Consider the following 18,792-nt stretch of genomic DNA (forward strand, 5'->3'; position numbering starts at 1 on the left):
AAACACAAGGTCCTGAGTTTGATTCCTGGTACCAAAAAACCCCCATGTATTAATAAAATCTCCCTCCTGCCCAGCAGTCACCCAAAGACATGGCTGTCCTGTTATTTTATCTAACAGATGGGAAATGCCCAAGGCAGCTGTCCAGGCTGCACCCACTGATCTCCTTTCACAGGCTGAAAGTGACCCAGCCCACACTTACAACGCAAGAGAACACCAAGATGAACCTGGTGCCCAAAGACCCCAGCACTGCAGCCCTGAGGACCATGCTGGCTTCCACAGGACATGGTGCATAGTCCAGGTGCAGTGGCAGCTCTCTGGGACCTGATGTCAGGGCTCGTGGGTGATTTTTCTGAAAGAACTCTGCTGAAATCATAGTGGAGGAGGAAGAGAAGGTAATAACAGCGGCTGGTATTTTGCAGGGTTTACTATGTACCAGACAGAACGCTAGATGTGTACATGAATGCCCATGTGCACACACACATGCACAAACGGAGAGGTGTCAAGACTTTCGGAAATTCTTTGTTAGGCCGTTCACTGTCTAAGCAAAACAAAAAAATAAACACCTCGCAGCTCAGAAAAAGCTGCAGATTGGTAGGCTTTGTGACTGAATGGCAACATCTACCTCTCTACTGCTGAGCTGGAGGGCTGAGGGCTGAGGCTTCAGGCAGAGCTTCAGGCCCCAGCCCCAGCACACCAGGAAATGAGGGTTGGGGGAGAGGGAGACCAGAAACCACCTCTTGTCAGCCACCACAGGGCAACACTCCAGGGGTGAGGGGTGGTGGCCAACAAACCCTACACACCTGACACACCTTAGCAAGTTCTTGTGTTTTTAAAAGGCATGCTGGTGCATACCTGGAATCCCAGCACTCCGGTCACAGTGAGTTCCAAGTCAGCCTGATTTACAAAGTGAGTTCCAGACCAGCCTGGGCTACAAAGTGAGCTCAAGGCCAGCCTGAACCGCACAGCGAGACCCTGTCTCAAAAAGACAAAAAATCAAAACAAAACAAAAAAACTCCCAGAAACAAAAGACAATTAGGCATACAGAATCTGCAGTCTGAATCGGGGGTTAGGAGTAACGATGGAAGTCATCTTTCATCAAGTGGATTTGTCCTTCTTTCAGTCTTCTTCAGTGTTTTCCTCTTTTTGAGACCCCTTTAAGCAGTTGCAACAGCAGTTGGGGTCAGGCTCTGACAGCTCATGAGAGCCATGTTACATTTTTAGGAATTTTTTGAGCCACCTGTTGAACTGATATAGTATAAAATTATACTGTATTAACTCATAGTAAAATAAATTAAAAACTAAGGCATTAATCAAAACTCATTATAACATTTCCCTATTACCTATATGCAGTTTTTTAGGGGGGCAGGATCTTTCTCTATGGTTCAGGCTGGCCTTGCACTATGTAGCCCAGATTCACTGCAATTCCCCTGGTCTCCACTTCTCAAGAGCTGCAATTACAGCTGTGCACTACCAGGCCCAGCCCTATCACCTACGCTCCTGAAGTTATTTAGGCACAGTATATCTGCATGGCAAGGTTTTAGAGAAGTGCATGCTGTTGCTACCCAACATCTCTTTCCAATTGTATGTTCTGGAATTCATTGGGTCGCTGGCAACTAACTGGTCCCACTGCCCACAGGGATGGGCAGGCTGCAGGCTAGGGCTCTTTTTTCCCAGGAGTGACCTGTGAACACCTGCTGGGGCTGGGCAGTGGGGGATGAGCAGTCACAGGGCCCAAAACACAGCACAAGCATGGTCAATGGCCCAGGTTCCGAGGAACCGAGAGTGTGATCTCTGCAATGTGGGGGAGGGAGCTGCTTCTCCTAGGCATCTCCTAAGAGCAACATTTTAAAAACATTCCCAGCCTCCAGCTTCTCCTGGGTAAAGCAAGGATAAACCAAGGATGTCAGGCTGCTGCAGAGGCCAAATGAACTCACACATGTAACGTATGTAGTATACAACAAGTTATTTCACCAGAGATCACAAAGTGCTTCCCAGTGTTGTCAGCAAATCAGCGTTCACTGACAGAACCTGTGATTCTGTGAAAATGCACCAGTCCCAAGGAACCCTGCCGCTATCCACCCCGAGGGATGCAGGCACCCATATACTGCAGGGCACAGCCACTGACTGACTCATCACAGCAGAAGCAGCCACCACAAGCGACAGGAGTGCCCTGCAGCCTTGCTGAGCCTGGCTTAGTCTCAGCGTTAAGTCACCAGGGCTGTCCCCACTGGGCCACCAGGATCCACTCCAGCTTCCCCCAACTCTGACTTCTGAGACCTCGGATTGAGAGGGTCCCCCCAGAGAGAGTTCACAGGTATCAAAGTCCATATACACAAATCCAGAGCACTCATCAAGATTTATAGCTCCATGAGGGAATATTGACCAAAGTCATTGATTTCCTGTTGAGATTATTGCTCTTGACATTGTAATCAATGATAACCAATATCCACTCAGTACACTCAGTCAGACACCAAAAGAAAGTTTCGCTTTTTAAGCAGCCCCTAAGGACTCTGAAATAGCCCAGAGAAACCCAGGCTTTCGGCGGCCAGAAGCACAGAAGGAGCCTGATTCATTGCTCACTGGTGGGGCCGCAACCTTGGAACCCGGAAGCGTTTACAGGGCATGCTCCCACCTCCTCACCAGCCCAGACTTCAGGGCTATGACTGAACCAAGAATGAAGTTGTCTCAGGAAAGTGGAAGATAAAACCAAGACCAGTGTCTCTCCTGAGAGGGAAGGAAAGACCCAAGCTGAGTCAGAGATCAGCTGGGGGCTCAGGGAGAACAAATTCGCCCCACCTTTCTGCTGTTACTCCTGTGTGCACTTCACACATGGATAAAGTAGACGGGGCTACCAGCCCACGCTGTCTCTGTAGAATCTCACACCAGAAGCTTGGGTTCGCTTCCTATTTTTGTATTTCAGGATAAAGTTTTGCAACAAGAAGTGGCCCCGCTGGCTCGCTGCTGAGCATGAGGAATTATCAATGAGTTTCTAATTACCCAAACCCATCTGGTGACACACCCACCAGCAGCCCACTGGTATTTCAGGAGTCCAAAACAGATCAGAATGCCAAATAAAAACTTAGCTTTCTGCTCATTTAATTCCAACCCCAAATCAAGGACTTAAAAAGTACCAGCAGCTCAGACGTTCCCAGCACGTCTAAGGTCAGGGACTGCATCCTGGAGTAATGAACACCCAGCTCCCGGTGGATTCCGGAACACTCGATACAGGTCAGGATGCCCAGGTTAGTGGACAGCCATGTAGGATCTGCCAAAGAGGACAGGGAAAGCTTGAGTCTACAGGCAGGAAGAGGCCAGAAAGCACGACGTTCTCCTGCCTGGTCCTCTATATGAACTTTTAAACATGAGCACCTTTGATTTTTGACACAGCTCGAACCTTCTGTCTCCACAATGAGCACCAAAGAATGTCCACCCCATGCAGACCGGAGTCAGTTGGTTCTCCCTTCTCCCCCTGCGCCCCTCCCGTCCTCTCACTCCTAGGGGCCAGGTGTCATGAGCATGGATGTGCTGGAGTGGCCCCGGGTTCCTCAAGGGCTGGTCCCTACCCTGGTCAGATCGGTGGAGCAGAGCAAGAGAAAAAGCAAGAGGTTGGGCAGTTTAGCTGTCAGAAGGGACGGACATGAAGACATCTGCCACCTGCTGACGGATGTGTTCTGTGCAGCACTTGGGGGCAGCAGTAACAGTATGCATCGTAAGAGCTTCAGAAACCACAAAACTTGTGTGTGGGGGGGGTGGTGCCCGGAATTGAACTCAGGATCTTGAGCTTGCCAGGCAGGTGCTGTGCCACTGGACCATATCACCGGCTCCTGAACATTTTCCTATTGAAGCTGCTTGAAGCACATGAGGGCCCGTGAGGGGACCAGGATGGGATGGGGAGGCTCTTGCCTTGCAAACGAGGCTGAGACCTGGGCAGCCAACCCATGCCACACCGGCTCTGACTTCTTTCTTGGTGTCTGAGACAGTGACACTCTTGCTGCAGTCCTTACCTTTTCTCAAGAAAGAACATAATTCACTACTCCTCTACCCCTACCTCATCTCCTGCCTGAAAGGTATTTTTTAATGGATCTAACATCAAATATAGCCTTCAGGGTAATAGGAACCTAATGGCATTTCTCAAATGTCCACTCTATTTTGGTTGTGCTTTTAACAGAAATGCCCAGAAGTGGAGGCATGAAAAAGCAATTTTGTTTTTTGTTGTTGTTTTGGTACCAGGAAACAAACTCAGTACCTGTGTTTGTCAGGCAGGTGCTTGTGCCACTGAGTTATATCCCCAACCCACGAAAAGGTAACTGATATTCTGGCCAAGCCACACTCTTTTTCACCTTAGAGTTCTTGAAAAAGGCTACCACACAGTTCTACTGACCATCTCCAGGATCCTTCCATCTTAATTAAAATAAGTCAACTCCTAAAACATTTATAAAATACTAGTTGTTAAATGAGGTATAGTGCACACCTGTAATCGTAGTACTCAAGAAGGCTGAGGCAGGAAGACTGTAAGTGTGAGGCCAGTCTGGGCAGTTTAGGAAGACTGTCTCAAAATGAAAAAGGTGGGGGATGTAGCTTAGTGGTAGAGTACTTGCCTAGCAGGAATAAATCCCTTTGTTTGATCCCTGGAACCACCAAAAACCAAACCAAAACAAATTTTAAAAACCCTACAAAAACATAAAAACCAGAGCTTACAATGACACTGGGTCGTTATAATGAAGCTGATATGCTTTAACAGAATACAAACATATGATCCATGCATGTCTCTGAATGCAGAGGAACTTGCTCCTTCATTTTACAGAAAACATCTAAGACATGGAAGGTTCTTGACAATGGCTGAAAGTGATTTTACTTGTTTCTTTATGGTACTAGGGATCAGATCCAGGTCTCTGCACCAAGCTACATCCCCAGTCTCTTTTAACTTGTTTAAATTTTGAAGCAGGTTCCCGCTAAATTGCCCAAGCTGAACTAAAACTTATTTATTTGTATTTCATTGAGACAGGTCTCGCTACTAGGCCCAGTTGACCTTGAACTCACTATATCCCAGGGTGACCTCAGACTCTCTGTGATCCTTCTGTCTCAGCCTTCTGAGTACTGGATTACAGGCGTGCACCACCGTACCCAGGTGATATTATCTCAGGAAGTTTACAAAGCAGGACCAAGTAAGGCTGCAGCAAAGCCGAGCCCCTCCTGGACAGGCAGGAAGCCTAGGATCCTGACTTCCTGACTCCCCGAGGCGGCTCTGTTCTGGCTTCTCAGGAGTGCTGACCTCTTGTTCCAGCCCAGCCCTCACCCTGCCCCCGCAAGTCCTTGCACGGCTGTGCAGCAGCTCATTAAGCATTTGTGTAATGGGATGCACTCGGGCTCAGCTGCACTTCACCTCGTGTTTGAAGCAGAAGTGAAAATCAATGGATGGGCTCTGTGAGTGGGGCTGGGATGTGAGTGTCCCAGACCCCGGCACAGGGCAGACCCGGTCACCTGGCGCCCCGCAGTCGCAGCACACGTCGTTGCCGGTCATCCTCTGCACCTCCGTGATGATCTCCTTGGTCAGCTCCTGGACGATATTGTTCTCCCCAGTGCTGTCATCGCCCTTAAACGCATTGTTCAAAGCCTCTTCCTTGCTGTTCTGCAGCACGGACATCCATCTAGACACATGATGGGGACAGTGTAGCAAAGCATCACAGCCAAGAACAAGGAATGGCTGGCTGGGCCCACCGTCCCGCCCCAGCTCACTCACATCTGGCACTCCTGCTCATCCTCTGCTTGGAAGTGGTAGGTTCTGTCATCTGCAGGAGAGGGGAGGTGTCAGTGGGGAGCCCCAAGGTGCAAAGAGAAAGTGGTTTACAATGAACTGCAGGAAAAACCCCAGCCCTGGCCAGAAAATTGACGATTTGTATAGAATGTATAGAATTGGGCATTTTCTCAGTGCCTTCAAAGGCCTGCCCTGGCCTGATAACTGTGGCTTTGTCATGCAAATTTGCAAACCTGCCCTGTTTCCAGCAGCTTCCTGAAACTGGAGGTGCTTGAAGAAAACACTGTCACCCTATCAAAAGGGTTACTTTCTAAACTCACTGCAGAGTTGCCCCAGAAAGTAACTGTGAAGCTCTCTGGAAATAACAGAAGCCTTTTCTTAAGGGAGTATCTTAGATGCTTTCTGGCTTTCTTAGAGAAAGCATAAGAATAACATGTGATAGGAGCCCTGTGCCCCAAATAGCCAAAGCCATGGGATCCTGCCAAGGATCGGTGGCCCTAAAGTGCCACCCTCAGGTACTGCTGGCTGGCACATCACAGGGCTTGGCAGGGCTGCCGGGCCCTCGGTATGCAAAGGGCAGGGTCTCTGAGATGACAGCGTTGCTTGCCAGCTATTCTTGCAGGTCTGTTATCTTCTATTCAATCAGGAGAAAACCTCAGGGAAACCCATTCGGAGGTACAGCTGACATGGTACTGATCAATATGTTTTAAAAGGTATCAAGTTCGTGAGAGGTAAAAGACGACTGCAGAGAGAGCAGTCAGACGTAAAAACAACTAATTATGATGCATGGCTGGGGTGGGTCCCCGGGCAGGACAAGGACATTAGTGAAAAGACCTGGGCAAGACCAGTCCACAGCTTGGCGCCAGTGCCTTTCCTAACTGTGCATGCAGCCAGCAGCACCATGTACTGCTGCTGGGTAACTGTTATAGGAAGTCTGCACTAGGGAGTGCTAGGGAGAGGTACACAGGAACAATCCATCCAAAACAAGGCTAAAAAGCGAAGTTAAATGTGAAAAGGAAAAAAGGGAGGATCCACACATGGCACAGCAGTGACAAACAGAGCTCCTCTAGGGGACATATAATAAACAATTGTCCCACAAAAGGGAGAGGCATCAGTGGTCTTCCAGTCATGGTTTTCACCCTGAAAGCACCACTTCTGAGAACATCACACATCACTGCCCTGAGCTGAGAGGCGAACAGCTGAGAGGTGAAGGGGCAGAAAGCAGCAGGGCCCCGCATCTCCTACTCCTGGCCCCACCCCATGTCCACACCAGGCTGCTCTTCTGGTTCTCTTTTGAAACCAGGGAAAGCTTGGTTTTCCTTTATGCCTTCTTTTACCAAGGAGAGAAAAGGTGTAAGAAAACCATTTCAAGTTAGGAAAAATGAAGTTGACTTTGTGATGCAGACGTCAGGCGCAAGTGTGGAGAGAAAGAGGTGACCATTCTCAGGCATAGACCAGAGCCCAAGACCCTGTGGGAGGGAGGCCAAGGTCCCAGGAAGCCATGAAAGAAACCTAGTGTCTGTGGCTGACCAGGCAGAGCTGAGTAGCTGATTCTGCCTGTAATGTGTGATGGAGAAGGCGGATTTCAAAACACCTCAGCGAGAGCCCCCTGTGGCAGGCTCTCAAGGTGCGTGCCAACTATGCTGTGGCTACAAAAGAGAAGAGGCAGAGGGGGCTGGGTCCCGGGTGTCAGCTGCCTCGGTGCTCTGGCAACGAACGTCAGAGTGACAGACTCTGAAAGCCAGGCTGCCTGTGTCACTCATACTAGTAGATTCCTCTATAAATGGAAAACCTGGGCTGGATCCCTAGTGACCCCACATTCACAAGGGTGCTGGCCTTTCCTCTCCCAATTTGTAACCCTGCCACGCTCGATGACAGGGAACAGAAGGCCTCTCCGAACTCCTTTATAGCCTCTCTAGCCCTTTTTTCCTTCTCCTTTTGCGGGAGAGGTGCATGCTGAGTAAACATTCTTCATAGTGGATGGCTCTGCGGTGATTCTGTCAGGATGCCACAAACAGGAAAGGCATACAGAGTGGGAAAAACTCTGGTGGGGGGAAGGTAAGCCATCCCTGAACTCCACTTCCCAGGGCCCCACTCAAGACCCTAATGTTTTTGTTTACAGCACTTCGAATAGTAAATTATGGAAGCTTTGGACAACAAAACTGCCTTAAAAAAAAAAAACCACAAAGTTGAGCTGGGTGTGATGGTGCATCCTATAATCCTAGCACTGGAGAGGCTGAGGCAGGATAACTGCCTAAGCTAACATAGTGAGTTCAAGGCTGATTTGCACTATATAGTGAAATTTTGTCTCAGAAAACCAAAAAACCAAAGCTATAAAGACTTTGTGCCTGAGAGCTTATGTAGTAAAGCCCTTTCATTTCAAATGGGAGAGCAGACAGTGTACATCCAGGTTTACAGCGCCATAAACAGGGCTGCTTCTTGGGTCCAGTCCTCAGCCAGAGAAGAGCAAGCCAAGACCCACTGCTGGAAAGACAAAGAAGGCAGCTTACTGGAAAGGGGGCGCTGCTCTTCCAACACCAGCACTTCAATACCAGCGGCGGGTATGGGTCAGATGTCTCAGAAGCACATTTAACAAGATCTGCCCGCGCAGTATCACCCAAAGAGCCTTACGTGAGATGAGGTCAAAACACTTCCTCTCCTCAGGGTTAGTCTTCACCTGGCAGGTCAACAGGTTGAGCTTTGCAGGAGGCCGGTTAGCCTGGGTGCAACAAAGGACAGAAGGTGAGAGGGCAGAAGTGAATCCACCCCGCTCACTTCTGGGGTTACACGGCCAGGATGGCTGGGCTCTCGTTTGTCCGCAAAGCCACCCTGCAGAAGGCTGACTTCAGTGACCCCGGACCTCAGCAGGTGAAGAGCGGTCTGCAGGCACGTGGGGTGACACATGCAAAACCCAGATGAGGGGGGATTCCCTGAGCCCAAAACGCTCCAGGATCCAAACCCTACAACACTGTGCTCCGATCCCACAACAGCACAGTGGTTTCAGGGGATGACACGGGCACCCAGCATGGCACCTTGAACTCTAGTGAGATTTTCTGAGCAGAATGCCCACTTCCAGGAAAGTAATCTCAGCATGAGAGTGGTGAGATAACGATCCTCCCTGCTTTCTAAAGGACCAGCACACAATTGATTCATACCCTGAAAGCCAATCCTTAGTCTCTGATAGTCACACAGAATGCACTGCATAGACGCTCCCCAGCCACACCCAAGGAATCACAACACACTTGTCAGAGCTGTGTCAGAAACAGCTGTTCACTTCAGTTTCAGAAACTATCGCTCTGACCCTTGTTGTGGCTTGTGTCCAGATGTCTCCCCAAAGCCTCATGCAGACAGAGGTGGGGCTCTTGCAGAGTGGCTGATCTAGAGCGTATGACACTGGGAGGGATTCACGGTGTAATGTGAGGTTCAAGGGCACTGGGGGTGAGGACGTGAGTGCTGCCCACCCTGCGTAGTCGGGATAACAGGGGCAGAAAGACACTGTGAAGGTCCCTGTTGCTTTTGTTACCTCCTGCCCACCATGAACTGTATCTCCTCTATGTCACTCTGCCTCCAAGCCAGCTGATGATGGACTGAAACTTCTACAAACTGTGAGCTAAATAATCCTTTTCTCCTCTAACTTTGGGTATTGAGTATTTTGTGTCAGCAACAAGAGAAAAGTAACTTAAGACAGCCCTGAAGTGCAAAGGGAGCAAGATAAGATTAATTTCAAAAATAGAAATTGTGAATGTCAAATGTGTTAGAAACCTTGGCAAACTCTTCTCCAAATACCAAGCAGCTTGCCTTACCTAGCAAGCTGCTAAGAGAAAGAGCAAAGGAAGGTACCATCTATTTCAATCATTCTTCTTCTCCACTTGCTCTGGCCACAAGCTGCTTAGATGTGGGATCCATCCATCTGCATCTGTAATGGGGCAGCCATGGGAGCCCATGCACCCACAGACCCAAGAGGTCTACAGAGCAGGGGCATGGAGAACACCCTCCTTCAAAGGGTGTGTGGGATGCAGGCTCCAGAAGGGCAAGGGATTTGAAGTCTAGGTGCTCAGAGACTCCACACAGGGGCTGCCCCAGACTCTCCTGGTTTGTGTCTGTACCAATCTTATCTCCCACACGTGGGTCTCCTCTGGCACCTGCTGACTCTTAACAGAACCCTGGGCTTGTCAGACACCAACTTCAGAAGCCCTGGTGAGGCCTCATCTTGCAAACCTAGAGAGCTCTGGGCAGAAGCACCAGCCACCTTGGATCTTTACCAATAGAACAACTGGCTTGTCCAGGACCCAACATATGCATGGCACACCACTACTGTGAGGCACATCCTGCGGGGATGGGAGCAGGCACGCCAACACAAGTGTCCACCCATGTGACAGTGATCACCGTCTGGTAACCACAAACCAGGCATGGTTTCCGAGGCTACTTCCAGACCCAGAGCCAAGAGCTGAGGGGCCAGTACCTGTCAGTAAATGCAGAAGTACCACAGGAACCTGATGAGGACTGAGTACGAGGAATATATCCACTCAGTTACTAGTCTGTACTTTTATGAGGCAAACATTTTCTTGAATTAATTCAACCAATATTACTAACTGCCACCTTCTCTGTGGGGATTGAACTCATGGCCTTTGCACTGAGATACATCTTTCACGTGTTTATTTTGAGACAAGAGTCACAAAGAGTTCCTTAAATTGCCTGGGTGGAGCTCACACTTGCAGTCTTCCTGCCTCAGCCTCTGAGTGCTGGGGCTGCAGGTGTGCACCACCATGTCTGGCTCCGGTTGGTCTTCGGTGTTAGGAGGGACTCCAACATTATAGATAAAGTATGGTTTGGACAAACGAAATCCTGACTGGTGGTCTGCAGCTGAGAAGCAGGGATGCAAGGCCTCAAGGGCTCAATTGCCAGGCTGCTGGGCTCAGCATGGTACCGGAGAAGGCAGCTGCTCATTCAGACCCACCTCTGGGGAGCAAAGAGCACCATTACAATCATTATGGCCCTCCCTGCCCATTAACTTTCTTTTTTCTCCATGATGTAAGGAAAGCTGCTCACCCTCTGAGATGACTACCCTCAAAGACAGACTGCCTTCTTTATAGCAAAAGCCCTCGAAAATATAGAAATGTGGATTAGGAATAGTTATAAAAGCAAGTATGTGGCTCCATATCGAAACAGACCCCAGAAAAGTCAACAAAGTCACGCAGCTGGCACTCCTAAGCAGTTGTCATTCTCGATTCTGTACCAAAAACTGCTTGCTAGTTGCCCATTCCATTATTAGTTCATAGCAAAGCCAGACAAAAAGTTTATGGGAGAAAATTCTGCTCACCAAATTCCCCTCATGCTGCAATTTGGTGAGATTTTTATTTGTTTGTTTGGGTACCAGGAATCGAACTCACAACCTTGTGCTTGCCAGGCAGGCACTGTGCTGCTAAGCTATATCCCGGCCCTCATGCAGCAATTTGGAAAAGGAGATTTATTCCAACTACCCAGCACTTTCATCTGACTCACAAGGTCTTCAGTGCTCTGCAAAAACCTGAGTTGAGAAGCCCCGGTTCAGTACAAAAGCCAGGGGTGGGAAAGAGCTGAGCCTTAAGTGTTTTTGGGTGCTTTAGGTTTTTTTCTGAGACAGAGTGTTACTTTGTAGCCCAGACTGGCCTAACAATCCTCCTCCCTTAGCCTGAGTGCTGAGGTGACAGGCATATGCCACTACCACACCCAGCTTACTGCTTGTTTTGAAGGCAAGAATCAGTAATGACTCTTCCAGTTTAATTCTGCCAGTCTACATTTTGTCAATTTGTTAGGCTTTAAAATTTTTTTTACCAGTTTGCTAAACTTTAAAGCTGTATTTTAATTGTCTGAAAGCCAGTAGATGGTTCTTCCACCTTAGCGCAGTCTCCAGCCTTGCTGGTGGGCAACACTGATATATGTTATCCAAGGGCCGATTCTCACCATGCCAGGAAGCATGATTACCTGTGGCTAGTGGGGACCTCCTCCCAGCCTGGGCACACCCTGCACACTCCAGGCCAGAAGAGTCCCCAGGATCCTGACTTCAGGGCTTGCAGCATGACACACAAGGAGAGGGAGTGCTCAGCATCTGAGTGGGGGGCTGGAAAGCAGGTATGGTGTCCCCACAAGATGTGAGGCCAGGGCCAACCACTGTCTCACAGCTGGTATGAAGCACTGACAGAACACACACACTGTGTGACAGGCCGAGCTGCTGGCATCCTGCTGAGCCTGGTCATGACTGCTGTAGACACCAGAAACCAAGGCAGCCCATGCCTAGCCCTGATGAGGGAGCCTCCTCGACTTCCGGCAGGAAGTCAAGCACTGGAGACTTGCAGTGAGGCATGCAGCCAGCGAAGGGTCTCCAGATCTGCTCCCCTCCATCCTGCAGCCAGAGCTACTGGCCAGCACGACCTAGGCCTTGGGGGTGCTCAAAAATGTAAATGTATTTCATCAGGGACTGGTGAGCTGGAAGAACATGAAATGAAACTTGGTCTTTATTTTGTGCATCAAAGTGGTAAACTTGAATGAAGAAAACTGGACAACAGAAAAACAAACCACAGAACCCTGGGTGTTTATACCAGTAAAGAAACCAGTCATCTCAGGGTCCCATGCTGTTAATTTTAAAGATGAAATAATAAGTAAGTAAATGAATAAATAATCCAGATGTGGTTAATTGTACCCCCCCCCCCACACACACACATACACACCTATGCACCTATCTTTATGGAAGGAGCTGCTCGGGAAGGCATAAACTGCAAGCCCTGTATCCAAGTTACTTTTCTCACTGCTGAGACAAAACTCCTGACACCCAAAGTTAAAGCAAATAAGGTGGGGCTGGGGATTTAGCTCAGCGGCATAAGCGCCTGCCTCAAAAGCAGTTGTGAGTCTGATCCCTGGTACCGGTAAAAAACGAAAAAAGCCAAAATAAATAAATAAAAATAAAGCAAATAAGGTTTATTTGACTCACAGTTTGTGGAGATTTCAGTCCATAGTGAGCTGGCTCCCAATGCAGAGTAGAAACAGCTACTGGTGGGCAGAAGGCAGCAGAGCAACCAAGGCCGACCCCAGCTCTTTCTGTCCCTTCTGTCTTATCTAGGCTGCTCAGGGCCAGCAGCACTCATACCCTTACCCTAGTGCCCTTGAGCCTAGCACTGCACCACTGAATCCATCTCGGCGACATATACTCTAGATTAGCCACCTCTGAAAAGGACACATGACTGCATAAGGTTTTGCAGGGATGTCTCAACACAAACCACAACACCCTATAAGGAGGTAGAATCACAGTTGTGTGGAGACTGCATTCTGGAAAAGGAAGGACCTGTGTTTGTCTGACCAAGGAACACAGTCTGTCCCCAGGCCAGCAGTTGCCAAGAGACCCTGTAGACTACGCTTGGTACATGCTGCCTTTGTATCTCCCTTTGTGCATAACAGAATCAACAAAAATGAAGGCACCACTCCCCACCCCGCAGACCACAACCTTTCAAGTGGGGCCTCATCTCATTACTCCCAAGTCCTGAGCAGGGCTGAGATGCAGGCCCCCACGCTGGCTGGTGCCCTTTGAAAACCCTGCCTGTACTTCTGCCCTGCCCTGTCATGGGATCACCATTGTCCACACCCATGACTGGGGCCAGCATGCACGCAGTGTTGGGTGTGTGCTAAGAAAGGGGGTAACATTGTCATTGCCAGGAGAACAGCAGCCAGCACTGCCCTGAGACAATTCCCAACTGTCACCAGCCTGGGTCACACCAGATGAGAAGCTGGAATGGGAAAGAACATGGTGCTGGGCACAGTGCATGGGACTGCCATTAAGGTTTCTGGTCTCTGAGAGCTAGACTGGTATGTAACTCTATTCTGATTGGAACTCAACACACACCATTTCTTGCCCAGCCCCATTTAAGCACAGTGATGGAAGGAAAGCCCAAATAAGGTTGGGTATAGTTTGTGATATTCCTACAAGAGAGGCACTGAAATCACTTTTCTTTCAGATTTTTGCTTCTTAGAGTTCTGACCACTTAACATTCTCCCGCTGGGGGAGATCAGACATCTTCCCCAGGGAGATGCAACTTTCTGGGAAAAGGATCATTATTTTACGGTTTGTGGAGGGATAGGCTTCAGGACAAAGACACTCTCTACACTGCTGAGCAGTGGAACACGACCAAGCTCCACCCAGCAAACAGCTCAACGAGGTGCAGGCCAAGACTCAACAATCTAAGAACTCTTCTAATAGGAATTCTTCCAAGCACCACCTTCGTGTGGCCATGCAAATGGAACGTTGGGCACTGGGCCAGGTGCCATCTAGCGACACACAGTAAGGACCATGGATGGAGAAAAAATACTTACGGTACCGTGGGATATGGTCAGAAAACCGTTCTTCACTGAACATTTCCTTTTCTGCCACACTTTTCGGATCCTTACAGATAGATGGTAAAAAACAAGTAAGCACTTAAGACATTTTGGACATGGGAGGAAGAGTCACACATGTCCCCTCCAGCACCCAGCACCACCGCCTACCCGTCACTTTTCTTGTAGAGGTTGCCGTTTCGCTCCGTGCCATGCTCCTTGTTTCCCTGTGGCTGGTGTAAGCTATATGCTGTGCTCTGGCGAAGCTGTGAATCCTACAGAATGGTAGAGAACCTGCTTTGTAACACACACTCTGGGCCCTGACTTTCTAATAAGCAGCACACAAAGAACATGTGTCCTGAAGCTGCTTCTCAATACCCGCTTCTAGCCACACCCAGAAAGGGACATGAAAGCCATCTATCACTAGGCCAGAGAAGGAACTGTCCAGAATCAGTGTTTCTGATACACAGAATGAGTCCCCAGACCCTGAAGGCTTTGTGACCCTAGAAGTTTTAGTCTCAATGACAACAAAACGCCTGAGGTGCCAAGCAGCGTCAGGATGGAAGGAATGTGACTATTGCAAAGGACAAGGGCTTTCAGACAAGACAGCAAAATCGTTTTCTGATTCATACAGACCAGTACTGCAGGCTCTGTGCCTCGGATTCTGGACAACAAGAAACAACATCCAGCAGGACAGCAAATCCAGACAGGGCACACCTGGTGCCCATCAGTACAGGTGGGCCATTTCCTTCCGCACTCTGTCTCAAGGCAGGGGCCATGCACCGAACCAGACTGCTCCCCTCCTCACCCTGGGAGCTGTCATCACAGGAAGTCTACCCTGGCAGCCAGCTGGGAATCCATGAGTCCACCACACGTAGGGATGCCACCCTGCAAGCATCACAGGGCTGGCAGCTTTGGGGAATCCCAGCACCCAAGGCCAGGTTCCGACCTCCAACAGGTTCAAAACAAATGACATCGCACAGCCCAAGCCAAGAGGGGACAGGGCTGCTGGGGCCAGAACTGAAGATTCTGGCAGACCAAAGCAACACAGCACAGCGAGACGAGAACAAACAGGCCCAGTCGGCCAGGTAAGGACTTCGATACGCCTGTTTCTACAAATCAAGAACTCGGCCTCTGTTCGAGCCTGGTCATTCCATAATGGGGAGACACAGAGACAATGAAATTCAGGGATTAGCTCAGGGAGCAGAGCAGAGTGCCAAGAGCAAAGGAGACACAGCTCACATCCCCGCTGCCTCCCTGGGGAAAGCCTCAAATAGGGCAGTGCTCCCTGATGACACCAAGCAGTGCCCACCCTCAGGGAATCTCCACCCACACCAGACAATGAAGGAGCTAAGGCGGGGACAGCAAAGTGACCTGGAATGAGATCGAGAGTCGAGCAGAGAAAACAACAGGGAGAGTTTGGAAGAAGTGAGCCTTAAGATGAGGACGAGGACTAGCAAAGCAGGAGAAAGGGCGCTCGGGGCCAGGGGATGGCACAGCAAGGCAGAGAAAGGGCAGAAGGGCAGAAGGGAGCCAGTGTCACCTGGAAGAGGGGACAACACCGCAGCCAAGAGGCAGAGTGCACAGGCCAGGAACAACAGACGGAGCCACCTGGATGCCCAACACAGTCACAAGAAGTTTTTAAAGCACAGGAAAGCTTTATTTTGATGCAGTTCAATTTATCTACTGTTCCTTCACACTTGAGGTCCCCTGTAAGAAATCAATGCCAAATTCAGTCGTGTGGATCTGTATCTCTGACTGTCAAGAGTTTTCAGAACTTTCACTGCCACACCGAGTTCTTCAATTCACTGTGAGTTATGGCGCAAGACAGGATTCACATTGATTCTTTTGCCTGTGGCCATCGGGCTGTCTCCATACCACTGCTGAAAAGACAATTCTCTCCCACGCTGTCATGGTGCCAGTGACCACGATGTAGGGGTTTCTTTGTAGCCTCCCCTCTTTCACTGGTCAAGCTGCCTTGCTTTATGCCAACACCACACTGTGTTGATTGCTACAGCTTTGTGGCTAAGCTTTCAAATCAGGAAATCTTCCCACTCTGCTTTTCCAAGTTAGTTAATTCTTGGGCTTTTGCATTTCCTTAAGAATTCTAAAATCAATTCATCAATTTCTGCAAAAGCCAGCTGTGGTTCTGGTAGAGACCACATGGAGCCTATGGACCCACTGGGGGAACGTGGTCACTGTTACCCTGCTGTCTCCCCATCTACAAGTGGGAGTGTCTGGCACTGACTTCCTGACTTGGTATGTGCGAACACCTGAAGATACAGAAACTCCTCACCCAGGAGGTGCTAGGGCACTACACACTGTAACCTGAGAGCAACTTGAGCTAGCAGAGGCCCCCACAGCACTCAGGCCCAGGGTGACCAGAGAGCAGCTCACAGCACATGGGTTTGTGAGGTGAGGATGTCCCTGACTCCCCCTTCTCCCACCAGGGCTGCACCTCAGCACCAGAGATACGGAGAAAGCCCTCCTGGAACACGCTAGGAGTAACTCTGTGGAGGGAGGCCCAAAGAGACTGCTCATCTGGATGACTTCCAGACCTATTGGAAGATGAAACTGCACAACCAGAAATACATCAACTGACTTAGGGAAAAGAAAACCCTTGCAGGCCGGAGATTTAGCTCAGCGGCATAAGCCCCTGCCTGGCAAGTGCAAGGTCATGTGTTTGATCTCCAGTACCAAAAGAAAGCCCCTGTATAAAGCTGGAGGTGCAGTCATGTGACAACACTATGGTGCGCTTGTGCCACACACTTGGGAGGCAACCGTCTGCAGGTCTCAGAGCAGAATAAAGGGCACTGGCCTTTCCTCTACAGAGCTAGGCTTCAGCCACATGGGAAGAAATGTGGGATTCTGCCTTATTCTTTTCTTTAGACCAAGCATTTCCTCTTTTTTTTTTGAGACAAGAGTCTTGACAAGTAGTCCTTTTTTTTTTTTTTTTTGAGACAGTCTCAACATGCTAGCCTCCCAACTCTCACTGATCCTCCTGCCTCAGCCTCCCAAATGGTTAGATTTACAGCCGCACCCCATTACACCCAACCAGTCTTGAATCAATCTGAACACGCAGACAAATCTGAAGGTGAGCTACTGTGTAAAATTTAAAATCCATAGAACAGAGAAACTTTAACATAAATTGAACCTGCTATCACCTTTGGCATCCTCAAGGTGACCTCCAGGTGACCCAGCAAAAGCCTTCTCCACCTGAATAAATGTCCAACCAAGATGCAATCTAATCAATCTAATCACCCCCTCCCATGGCGGGGCATCTGGGGAGAAGGGGTCCTGGCTGGACCCACAGTAGGGGAGCTGGGGAGGCCAGAAAGGAGCTTCCAAGGGACTAAAAGAATGCTCAGAATTCAGCCCTGCTAAAGGGAGGGATGACAGAGCAACAATGCAAGTATGAACCTGGGAAATTCCCCTTGTTGCATGCAAACACTGTGGCCTGTAGTAAAATCTACTACCAGGGTTGAAATCTGAAGTACTACTGGCCATGAAGACACATGAAGGAACAAAATACACATTTTTGAAGTTCATGAACAAGTCATGCAAAATTCTCCAATTTATTAAAAAAAGCTGGACTACTTACTCTCCTAGACTTCGGTCACAAAAGGTAAATGCATTTGGGAGAAAAACAGGAATATTCAGTTATAGTACAAGAACTTATGACAAACTGCCAACAGTGAACTTTGTGCTCTGTTAAGGAGTTCGGTAGCCATTTAGCTAAGATCTAGTAGATAACACTCAGGCAAATTCCCTTATTAACAAGGAAGTACACGTATGTTACCATTGCATTTTATCCCAGCTATTACAGAGGCTAAGGCAGGAGGATCACTTGAGCCTATGAGTTCAGGGCCAGCCTAGGGCAACATACTGGGATCCCATTTCAAGGCAAGGAAAAATACACATTATAATACCCACACTGTAGCAAACAAACCATAAAATTACCTTTAAAATGCACCTTTTACAGGTTCTTTTCATAAGCCCCCCTAAAAACCGGCCAGTGCATGAGCCCACAAAGCCGTCACTCTGTGGAGAAGCCACAGATATCTGCTCCAGGGACATAGCCGGGACCAGAGCTGAGGCCTCACATCGTGGGCAGGCTGGGAGAGAGCCCAATGCCACCCACTCTGCGCCCACCCAGAAGGGCAGGGTCATAGCTACACACATCAGGGCAGGTGAGTCAGAGCCCAGGGAACAAAATAAACAGCACAAATGGCAGCGGACACCATGAGAGACACAGAGAACTACGTGCGTGGCAGGTCCAGAAGCATGAGGAGCCCCAGGGGATAGGAACTCAGGCCTCCGGCCAAACCTCCAGGATGCAGGGTGAGGGGATTGCACCCAGGGCTTTCCACCTAAGTCACATCCCCAGTCCTTTTTTACTTCCTTTTGTTCTGGTTAAGCTGCTAACTCGCCTATGCTGAGCTTGACCTTGTGATCCTCCTGCCTCAGCCTCTTCAGAAGCTGAAATGCACACTCACGCCCAGCTCAGATGGTATTCTGTCAAAATTAAATCCCCTCACCTCTTTCTGCTCCACCTGCAGTGCTGATTTCAAAATATCTCGAAGCTGTATGAGTTGCTTTCTTTCTTCATCCTGGGCCTGCTTGATCTTTAGGAAACAAATGAAACAGGAAAGAGTCAGCCTGTGGCAGCTTCCCCCACATGTCTCTGGGGATCCCCT

The 18,792-nt window shown here is 49.2% G+C and overlaps 1 protein-coding gene across 7 annotated transcripts in view; it reads right to left on the reverse strand.

The window, feature by feature from the left end:
- Asap2 (ArfGAP with SH3 domain, ankyrin repeat and PH domain 2) overlaps positions 1 to 18,792 on the reverse strand; it is a 133,965-nt gene that overhangs the window by 24,390 nt on the left and 90,783 nt on the right. For all 7 annotated transcript variants that reach the window (XM_063254361.1, XM_063254363.1, XM_063254360.1 and 4 more), the window contains 7 exons: positions 18,634 to 18,720; positions 14,267 to 14,370; positions 14,096 to 14,165; positions 8,387 to 8,474; positions 5,741 to 5,789; positions 5,482 to 5,648; positions 3,132 to 3,265 (listed from right to left, as the gene is read on the reverse strand). In XM_063254361.1, the coding sequence (XP_063110431.1) occupies positions 3,132 to 3,265; positions 5,482 to 5,648; positions 5,741 to 5,789; positions 8,387 to 8,474; positions 14,096 to 14,165; positions 14,267 to 14,370; positions 18,634 to 18,720 (699 nt within the window). The remainder of the gene's footprint in view (positions 1 to 3,131; positions 3,266 to 5,481; positions 5,649 to 5,740; positions 5,790 to 8,386; positions 8,475 to 14,095; positions 14,166 to 14,266; positions 14,371 to 18,633; positions 18,721 to 18,792) is intronic.

The sequence above is a fragment of the Cavia porcellus genome, unplaced genomic scaffold (genome assembly GCF_034190915.1).
Source record: "Cavia porcellus strain 051 isolate PalLab524CR breed Dunkin Hartley unplaced genomic scaffold, mCavPor4.1 scaffold_8, whole genome shotgun sequence".
In the NCBI taxonomy this organism is placed as follows: Eukaryota; Metazoa; Chordata; class Mammalia; order Rodentia; family Caviidae; genus Cavia; species Cavia porcellus.